This window comes from Nannochloropsis gaditana (assembly GCF_000240725.1).
Source record: "Nannochloropsis gaditana CCMP526 unplaced genomic scaffold scaffold243, whole genome shotgun sequence".
Lineage (NCBI taxonomy): Eukaryota > Eustigmatophyceae > Eustigmatales > Monodopsidaceae > Microchloropsis > Microchloropsis gaditana.
This window is the reverse complement of record NW_005803710.1, coordinates 26031-36187: the sequence shown is the minus strand read 5'-3', so window position 1 is coordinate 36187 and position 10157 is coordinate 26031. Positions and strand designations below refer to the sequence as shown.

At 54.8% G+C, this 10157-nt stretch overlaps 3 protein-coding genes across 3 annotated transcripts; 1 reads left to right on the top strand and 2 right to left on the bottom strand.

Moving 5' to 3' along the window:
- Positions 1-1297: 1297 nt before the first annotated feature.
- On the bottom strand, positions 1298-4676 carry MTND (1,2-dihydroxy-3-keto-5-methylthiopentene dioxygenase). The gene is made up of 7 exons (XM_005855257.1): positions 4468-4676; positions 4142-4261; positions 3685-3884; positions 3568-3587; positions 2633-2763; positions 2228-2463; positions 1298-1802 (listed from the first exon to the last, which is right to left on the bottom strand). Exons 1-7 carry the CDS (start codon positions 4627-4629, stop codon positions 1595-1597), a joined length of 1077 nt encoding a protein of 358 aa, XP_005855319.1. The 5' UTR covers positions 4630-4676; the 3' UTR covers positions 1298-1594.
- Positions 4677-6382: 1706 nt separating this feature from the next.
- Positions 6383-7865, top strand: LYS5 (4'-phosphopantetheinyl transferase). The gene is made up of 2 exons (XM_005855258.1): positions 6383-6969; positions 7093-7865. Exons 1-2 carry the CDS (start codon positions 6406-6408, stop codon positions 7534-7536), a joined length of 1008 nt encoding a protein of 335 aa, XP_005855320.1. The 5' UTR covers positions 6383-6405; the 3' UTR covers positions 7537-7865.
- A 64-nt stretch (positions 7866-7929) lies between these two features.
- Positions 7930-8960, bottom strand: NGA_0085300 (retinitis pigmentosa 9 (autosomal dominant); the record flags this gene model as incomplete). Its single annotated transcript, XM_005855256.1, has 3 exons — positions 7930-8363; positions 8470-8515; positions 8661-8960. 3 exons carry the CDS (start codon positions 8958-8960, stop codon positions 7930-7932), a joined length of 780 nt encoding a protein of 259 aa, XP_005855318.1.
- Positions 8961-10157: the final 1197 nt, after the last annotated feature.

Below are 10157 nucleotides of genomic sequence, written 5' to 3'. Positions count from 1 at the left end.
CAATTAGATAAAACTTGCAAGAGATCAGGAACGAATAATCGTGCCGTTCCACAGTGGGTGAGTGGATTGAGTTCGAAAGATTGCAGAAATTGTGCACCTCGCCGTTGGAAACAATGCAGAAAGCTGACGGTGGTGCCTGATCGGGCGGGCTCGGCAAAGAGTACAATGTATGGTCTCTCGCATGAAGAGAGCGTGGGCTTGATGGTGGGGGACGTCAAGGGTGCGTTCTGAGCACACGCGACTGCTTTCTATGAGAGGCATGTTGATCCGTTCCCGTTTCATCTACCTCTCTGTGCTATGTGCGTTCAATCTACCTCTCTGTGCTGTGTGCGTTCAATCTTGTTTGTATTGGCAAGACACTGTGCCAGGGTGCTCACGCACAAGTACATGCACGCTCCGCTGCGGGAGGCGTTCCTCTGGACCGGCATCACGGGACGGGCACGGGCAGTGGTGGGGAGTCAAGAAAGCACTACATAGAAGACTACCCAGCTGTGTGTCTGGTGGTGGCAGCTGCTGGTGCCACGGCTTACGCGGTCTCTAAATTCGACGAGAGGGAGATCGCGCGCATAGGCTCTGGCGGTGACGAAGAACACTCATGCCCCGGCAGCGGAAATTGAGTGCATCGAAAGCGAGTGCAATTCAAAAGTTTCGCTTGGGCGCTTCCGTCACCGCCAGAGTTTGGATGCGCACGATCTCCCTCTCGTCGAATCTAGAGACAGTGTAAGCCGTGGCACTAGCAGCTGCCACCACCACGCAAACCGCCGGGTAGTTTACTATGTACTGCTTTCTCTACTCCCCTCCACTGCTCGTGCCTGTCCCGTGATGCCGGTCCAGAGGAACGCCTCCCGCAGCACACCTCCCTTCCCTGTCGGCGTCCCCTCTACTGCCCATGCCCGCACCCAGGATGCTCATCATCCTGGATGTGCCATAGCGATCTCCGTAAACGCTTAATCCTGGATGCGCGCGATCTCCGTCGAGCAGAAGTTGTTCGCGTCGAGGTCGAGCGGATGTTATCCGAGCAATTCGTAAAATCGGAGGCGAAGCTTTACAAGCGTCTCTTTCCCTTTTTGTAGACCGCAATTCGGTCGCGGTACCCCTGTCAACTATCGAACGCGCGGAACTTACGACGCGTCGCAGCAAAAAAGAAGAGAATAGCTGTTCAGGGATCAATGTAAGGGAGCATTTCCCGATTTGAAAGAGAGATACTCGGTAAGTCGCGTGTTCCAAGATATGAAAAAAGAAGCGAAGATGGCTCCAATCGCCGGCAGCCCGTCTTGATCAACCGCATCCATGAAATCTACACAAGAAGAGTATTCCCCATCGGTACCTCCTTCATTATTTTCCGTTTCGTTTTACTCTTTTTTCATCAAAACGAGTTCATAAATATAATAAACGCCAACCTTCTACATGTGTACCTTTTCAACTTTTCGCTTTCAGCGATCGTATCCCCCTTCTATTCCATCGACTAAAGTAGTGCGCAGACATTCAGGCAGACCGGAGAGCTCCCGATTTGATTTATTCAAAGCCCATTTACCCTTTTCCTTATTTCAAGCCAGCTCTTTTCAACGGTTCCCCTTTTTCAAACCAGCTCGGTTCAGCGGAAGGGATTGATCCTGGAGAAGATGGCCTGTCCCCGCGCCATGTGTGCGCCGGCCGCCCCCATGTGCAGGGGGATCAGGTACTTGCCGTACGTCCCCATCGTCTTGTGGATGCTGAAAGCCTGCTTGGCCACCTCGCCGTTCGCGGTCGCGGCACCGTCGAATTTCGTCCAAAAAAAGGGAAGCCCCTTTCCGCCGTAATAGCTGTGCGATGTCGGAGGGATCGAGGGGCACGCATGGTAATCAGTGTATGCCCGCGTCGTCAGTGAAAATTTATGGAGAGTCATGCGATTGTCCCCAGATGGATGCGTTTGAAGACACTGCAATCACGCTTAACCCAATGCCACCTCCTATTCTCTCGCACAGCACAATATCGCCCCGTGCTATCGTCCTGTCTGGGTCCTGCTTAGACACGCTTGTCACTTCAATCCTAAACAGGGGGGATGCCACCCACCGCACCATTGATATTTCCTCATGGGCGGTTTGGAGAATCGTCATGTAAACTTGGCGTATGATCTCAAAGACACTTGGAGCAATGGGATAGCCAAGGCATTCAAATTACTTCCCTTCACTGTCATGATTCAAATTTAGAGGAAACCCATGAAGCTCCGATCTCGCGCGCCACTCACCCCATCGCAATCCCCGTCGCCGGCATCCCCACCATCAGGCCGTACAAACTCAAATGTGTGAATTTGCTGGCCAGCTGCTCCATGGTCGACCATTCTTTCATAGGCGCTGGGACCTTGGACGTCAGGCGGAAGATAAACCGAGGAGCCACCAGCATGCCTGCCAAAAGGCCAAGGGACTTGTGCCTGTGCATCCACACACCTTTCTCCTTGCCTTTGACTTGCTGAGCTTGCAGGACCTACAATGTGCGTGTGAGATGTCAGAGGATCGGATGCTGGGGGAAATAATACTCATAGCGCCATTATAATGGTGAAGGGAGGGATTGCACCGAGGCCAGGGAGGGTGGGATACGAGCAACAACGTCCCGGTTAGACGCGTAAGGAGAGAAGAAATGGCATTCGACTTACCGCGCCAACACTCCCGATCATCGTAAATCCAACCAGCCAATGGAAGAGCGACAGGGCCTTGCTGTAAGCTATAGGACCGGCTAATATCGTCCCGGCAGCACCGGGTTCGCTCGGCGGAGGCGGCGACGAGGCTGCCGTAGAAAGCGGACGGCGAGATACCAATGACCGCACCCGGGGCGCCATAGTGATCCGGTGAAGCATTGCCACGGGTGTAGGACGGCAAGGGCGGAGTATGCGGGCGATTTCCTGCCAATTCGGGCGTGAATTGCGTGAGACGGCGGGATATTGATGAACAAAATTCGCGTCGTGAAAAGGAGGCGAGAGCGAAGACGTGCGACTAAGCGATCGAAGCATGCTTCACACCACGCTCCCTTCAGTGAGGCACAGGCATAATTTCCGTCGCAGTACGTCGCACATAGGAGGTAAATAAGTTAGCCGTCAGACAGGCCCAAGTGTCGTCAACGAATTCGCAGACGTGTAGCTTAGATGTAGAATTTCCGGGGGGAAAGAGTGGGGAGGTTCACTATTCATCTACCAGGAATTGACGGCTTACTCACAAGGTCACGCCAGGTTTAAGCAAATTATTTACATGACTATCAACATAGTGTATACAATGCGTGCAGTAGAATATCGAGCAGGCCTTCCTTTACTTTAGATGTTAAATGAGGAAAAGTTTAAACAATCGTTTACGAAATTCCCTCTCCCTACAATCCCAGCACGACGACGAACTTTGATTATCAATGTGATCATCACGATTTCAATGACCTATGAATCTACGCCTGTGACTCTGCAACGTTGTGTGGATTTTTCGCGCTAAAACAAAACTTATTGAATCCCCTCATGCGGCCATTTGCTGCTGCTGCTGAAGAAAGCTCTGCGCGTACTTAGTTCGGCTAGGGTGATTTTCTTGCGGCCTGTAGGTATCAAGCACATACTTATGAGATGTGTCGACGTACTGAAGTTCGGGAGAGAGATTATACAAAGGGAAAGACGACAAATGCTGCACAGATTGGGTACAAAAACAGTCGTTTTGTATGGAACTACTCACGCACCTGTTGTAAGGAGTCCAGATCGGTACGCCTTTGAAGAGGCGCAGAGCCTTGATATAATTTTTGTTGTCAAGTGTGAACCGGTGGTAGATGCCCTCCGGAAGAACAATCAAATCGTTCTTTTCGACCTTGATGCGAATCCATCGGTCTTGGCCGTCTCGCACGTCAAAGTATCCAGACCCGTCCAGACAGTAACGAATTTCCTGTAGACATACAATGTAGCGACAGTCTTCCAGTTAAACGGGAAAGGACTTCTAAACCAAATAGAGGGGTGAAATGCACACAAGCGTTTCTCTGGTAGAGAGGTCAGAAAGTAAGAACCACACAGTCTTCCCCATCTGCCTTAGCCTACCATCCATCGCCACCCTACAACATTGCTTAAGATCATCTCTATTCTTGTGATGCATCCATCTCTGTTTACTATCTCACCCAGCGAATTCACCCCGTACTGCTGACGTACCTCATCCGAATGAATATGCTCCTCATAAAAACTCTTGATTTTTTCTTCATAATTTGGCATGGTCTCACGCGAGACAGTGCAAGTATCTTCATAATCGTATCCCCGCTCGGCCCGCATAGCCTAATGTTGGGAAAGAAATGTGTTCATGTGAGCGAGATAGTTCCCCAACTTTGAGGGGTCACCCGAAACAAGACTCCTGCCTCTCCTTTTCATGTAAGGCTCCTTAATTATATACAATGTGAACATCTACAATGTCTATTCAGCTCGCTAACACGGTGCCATCCTTTTGCTGTCCATGTCCGGACATTCCTTGCATCAACACGTACAGCAAACTCAGGGCTGTCTTTGTACGAATCTGCGTCAAAAGTCCAATGCAGGACGCCCAATGTTTGAAGATCCTCCAACGTCGCCGGCTTATTTGGCTTTAGACGGTGCTCTTCCCGTTGATCCATCGTAGTATCATCATCCATGTACCAAGCATCCAGCATGATTGATCTGCGCGGAGGGGCTGAGTAGACAGCAACGAAGGCTGTGGAAAGGTGGGGTGATGAGCTGTACGTGAGATCAAGAACAAATTTGTCGATGGCCACTTACGAGTGGAACACAACGGATGCAACAGCACCGCAAGATGGTCCGCAGGAACGTTCCTTTCAACGACATGAAAGGTTGGGTTCATGGACTGGAGGCATATTTTACTTCCCCAGGCATGTCCGGGGCTCCCAAATATGGCGCGAAAGCGTTGTTGGGGCCGTGGCCCATATCCACCTTCCTTCCCGGCATCCCTCTGCGGCGCTCGTGCGGCACGGTCCTATCACCCTCTTCCCGTCGTCGATTCTTTATCTTGAAAATTTGAGGTACCTTGAAAGGATTGCATGGATGTGTGTCGCGTTGTATTTTTGCCTTTTTTGGCGTGTGCAGCCTTCTTTAATCGGTAAAGAGACAGTCGATCAGACTTTTACTTCTAGCCCCCCGCTCGCTTCCCTTCCTTCACTTTCGGATTAATTCCAACGCGCAACCAAATTCGACACACAGGCAGGGCGCCGTGCCGGTTGTCAGGCCTGTAAGAGCCCGGCAAAACCTTCCTGGTTCATTTTATTCTTTGCTGGACTCTCACCCCCAGGGGCATGTCGAAACCGGCTGTGTCGCCTGTCGCACCTCCCCCCACGTCTTGTTTCCCCCTGCTCTTCACCGCCACCTCCATCCGTCGCGCCCGGCAAAGGATCCGTGCCCGGACGATAAATACACTTCATGCATACAAGAAAGAGTTGGACGGGTCACTAGAAGCGACATCCACGACTTGCACTGCAACGACGACGATCACAGTGGGCACCATTATCGAAGGCAGCAGCACAGCGACATGTGCTGCCACGAATCAAGTAGCAGCTTCGCAAAAAAGCACCAGTTGTCGCAGGCTCGACGTCGAATTTCTTTCCCAAACTTCCGCAACTATAGCGATCGCCCCATCCTCCCCATCCACTGTAGCCCCCCCGCACGACCAGAGCGTGGGCACGACCGCCGCCAATCCCGCCATCTCCTCACCCGGGAAGAGAGGTACGGACACGAGCTTGGGCCTGATTCCGTCCGAGTCGAGCGAGGACCCACCCTCCCACGCGCAGGCTAGCAAGCAAGAAACGCAAGAGACGGAAAAGCCCGCCTCTTTAGTCGTGGCACCCAGGTCGGCGACCGGCACGCACGCCCCCACCCTCGGTACAGGCCTCGACCCTCCCAACACAGCGGCCGCTGCTCCCGACCCCTTGCCTACCGCCACCCCTCCCTCCAGCCGTGCTCCTCTTCGCTCCCTTTCCATGGGTGGGAAGCCCCGTGTCCCTAACTCTGCCTCTCGCCCTCCCTCTCGCCCGCCCTCCATGCCCCTCACTGGGAATGACCGCTTCTATCACCCTGCCCTGCGGCGCAGCGGCAGCAGGAGCCTAACTGCAATTCCAAGCTTGGGATTAAGCGGAAGCAGAGGCGGCAGGGGCCTCGAGTCGGGGGGACTGGACGCGTCCCTCTCCTCTTCCTCCACCCCCCAGCACGTCCCCACCCTGGGAGCGCTCAAGGCGCATTTTACGTCCTCGACCTCCTCCTTCTCCGCCTCTTTCTCCGGCCGTCGACGCGCCTCCTTCACCGCGGGGACAATGGGGGGCCGCCACAACCCTCCCCCCCTGACACGGCGCCTGAGCTTGCAAGAGTTGTTGCAACCTCGCGAAGACTATTCCTACCGCGCCGACCCCTCTGCTCCCACCCTCCCGCCCCGTCTCCTGCCCATGATCAGCAACGGCATGGCCCGCCTTGTCGTCAACATGAAGGAGGCCTACATGACCCCCGCCACCTGGAAGCTCTGTTACTCTCTCTTCCGGGCCGAAGACGCCGCTAAGATTCAACGCTTCCGTTTCGAGAAGGACCGGCGCCTGTCCTTGGGCAGCCAGCTTTTGCAACGGGCAGTGATCGCGTGGACGTTCGGGGTAAGCTACCCGGAGATTGTGATCTCCAGGACGGAGAAAGGGAAGCCCTTCTTCAAGTACACGCCGACGCACCCGGGGGAGGTGCCGGGGGAGGAGGAGACGGCCCAGGTGCCGTTCCCCAACTGGAATTACAACGTCTCGCACCACGGAGACTTCGTGGGTATTGCCTCCGAGCCCGTCTGTCTGGTGGGCCTGGACATCATGAACGCCAAGGAGAAGCCTCGGGGGGGCGGGCGAGAGCGCGGGGCGCACGATTTCTTCAAGTCTTTCCATCGCCAGCTGAGCGCGACGGAATGGGGATCCATCTACGAGGCCCCCAGCGAAGAGACCAAATTGGAGCGCTTTTATCGGCAGTGGGCGTTGAAGGTAGGTCGAAGGGGGGAGGAAAGCGGCAGCGGAAGGGCGTGAGTTGTCCTGGTTCTAATTAGGGGGCTCAAGGACTCATCCCCTCCCATTCCCTGCTCCATTTTGCCCCGTGGCGCCGCACAGGAGGCCTACATCAAGGCCATCGGCAGCGGACTCTCCTTCTCCCCCCGGCGCATCGAGATCACAGGCTTGGACCATGAGCAGAGACCGTACACAGAAGAAGCATACGACCCTTCCATGCTCCGAATCGATGGCGCCGAGCGCCCCGATTGGAAATTTAAATTCTCGGCCCTGGACTATGGCCACGTGGCATGCGTCTCCCGCGGGCCCCCCTCGGACGCCATCGAGGACTACCGTAAGAACCTTCTAGAACCCTGGCTGCCCAACAGCCCGTTGCAATACGGCTTGGAGAGCGTGCAGCCGGAATTTGAGGTGCTCAGTCTTCGCGAACTGATCCCGGTCCACAGGTTGGAAGAGTTTGACCGATCGGTGGCGGTGGGGAACGGGGAGGGTATCGAGGAGGGATTGGTCCTGGGGCTCTCGGAGAGGTGCGCATCGCAGCCATAAAGTGCCTCGGAGACTTAAGGCAGGAGTAGGAGGGGCGAAGGCGAAGGATGACCACAGAGGTGGAAGTCTATGGTCCCTCCGTGGGTCGGAGGAAGGGATGAGTCGGCGACATAGAGGGGCCTGGCGGGGGTGGGTGTTTGGGAATGTCAACATGGGTTCTGCTTGGTCTCTCTTCCCGCCGCCCAACACGGGCAGAATGGGGAAAAGGTGGGGTAGGGCGAGGGAGAGCGAGTCAAGGAGGGCATATCCGGGAGTGAATGAACGCCAGAAGGTAGGAGACGCATGGGGACGCCCAGGGCCAAGACGCCTGAAATTATTGATAGCACACATTCTTTACCCCTTCGCGTTCCGACGAGAGCTTTCGTGTCCCCTTGCTTTCCTATTCTCCTGCTTTCATGAGTCTGGTCGCAATTTTGGGGGGGGGGGCTTGTCGTTATTGGTATCGCCAGTCTTCGCATACTCCTCGGGACTGCTCTTGAGGCTCGCTCCACTACACCTGCTGCTGCTCCTGCTTTTGCTCCTGCGTCGCCTTTTTGTGGGTGGGCTGTGAACGCGTGACCGCTTGCGATGCTTTCTGTCCCGGTCCCGCGCCTCCTTGTCCTTGCCTTCTTTTTTTTCTCTCTTCTTTTTTCTTTTTTCCTCCTTCTTTCTCTTTTTTTCCCGTTTCTTTGCCTTCTTTTCCTTCACTTCCTGACGAATGTCTTGTATAAGCCTCTCCAGTTCGGCGCGCCGGGCATTTTTTACTTCCGCTTGTAACATTTTCTGACCCATGATCGCCGCCATGGGATCCTCGCGTGCTTGGCGAGCCGCATCGGATGACAAATTGCCTGAGGGGGGGGGGAGACGTGTGTCCACGCATGCGGTCTATTTCATACTCTTAATTGGAAAATGAGAAAAGTACCTCTTATGCGAAAATTGGCATCCGATACGCACCTGACAAAAAGAAGGGGCAGTCTCTATCACCTGTCCTGTGACCATACTGAGGTAGAAACAGAACAAGTTATAGCCCCTCGTGCCCACTCAATTCTTCATATCCACTCTCCCTTCACACACAAGAAGCAGCTAGCGCTTGGTGATCTTTTATCCCTGGACCATATCCACGATACGTTCGATCACCCACGTACTTGTTTGCAACGCCAACATTGCATGACTTTGACCTCCTTGCCGAGTGGCATGTACAATCCTGTCCTCGGTGCTTTCCTTAAGAATTCTCGAGCGGCCCGATTCTCAGGTAAGTCCGGAATCACGTCTTCAGGGTGCTCCTCCTCTTCTTCCTCTCTTTCCTTTACATGATTGCCTGGACCTCCGTCTTCGTCGTATAGAAATCCTACTCCCATTTCATTGGCCTTCGAGAGAGAGACTCCGCCCTGCCGGAAAAATGCTGCCTGCTCGCGCAGAAGTCGTGTTTTTGGGTCTTCCTCCATCCGTCACACTGAATTACAGGGTTGTAGGGGGGAAATGTCAAGGGCAGGTATCACATGCCCTACTTTTGAAAAATCGAACACACTTGAATAGGTAAAGATCGAGGGATTCATGTTTCGAGGGAGCCTCGGAGCTGCTTCCACGACGGGCAAAACGTTTCCATGGACCCTAACACCTGACCACTTGGCGCACATCATGACTCTCCAAAATCATGAACTATCCAATACAAGACATAATTGAAAGTTGCCGCGGCTACATCGATGTAAACCCCCCAAGTTGCAGCGTCGCCGACGGGGGAACAGCGACGGTCTCCCCTAATACCACGCGGCCACCTTGGAGGAGGAAAATGAACCCCAGCATCCCTGTTGACGATTATTCCTGACCCATTCAGAAAAGTGCATGAGAATGGCACCGTCATCGGGAGAATCGCCATTGTTTCTCAAAGGTGTTCATGCTTATTTTTTGGGGCTGAGCAGCAAGATAGCTGAAGCTGCCCGGAAGGCCGTGGAAAAACAAGGTGGCAAAATTATTCCTCCCAGGGCGAAAATACCACCCATGTTTCAGAAGGCCAAAGCCGTGGCGGACAGTGTCGGCAAATCACTTCCACAAGGCGTGACGCATGTTCTCTGCGACCCTGACATATGCCGGCAGTCCTCACCGGACTCGATCCTCCGGGCCCTAGACGTGCAGGGGCCTCTCCCTTCTTCTGTTGTCGTAGTCCGCCTGCCCTGGCTCTCCGAATGTCTGCGTCTGGGATACCGCGTGGACACGGGACCTTACGAGGTCGACATGAACGCGGCTCCCACTCGGCTGCCAGAGGACGGCCTCACGCCGGGCCGCGGCGTCAAGCACAAGACCTGTCCCGACGAAGCCACCCAGAGTACGGAGGAGGACGAAGGGCCCACAGCACCGCGTCACAAGCGTCCCCGCATCATAAAATGCCAAGACGACACCCTCCTTCCTGCCCCGCCCCTGTTGGAAAGCCGGGAACCCCCCCGGCGGTTGTCCTTCCCTTTCCTGCCTCCTTCCCAGGTCTGGTCCCTCCACGACCTCGGTCTCCTCCATCTCCGTGTCCAAAACGCCGACACGGAAGCCCCCCGCCCAGCGATGGCGCTGAGGGAAGATGCTGTCATGCCTCCGTCGCTGGCTTCCCCCGCCCCTCCCATCGCCTCCTCCCCCGCCTCCCTGCCTCGGCCCTC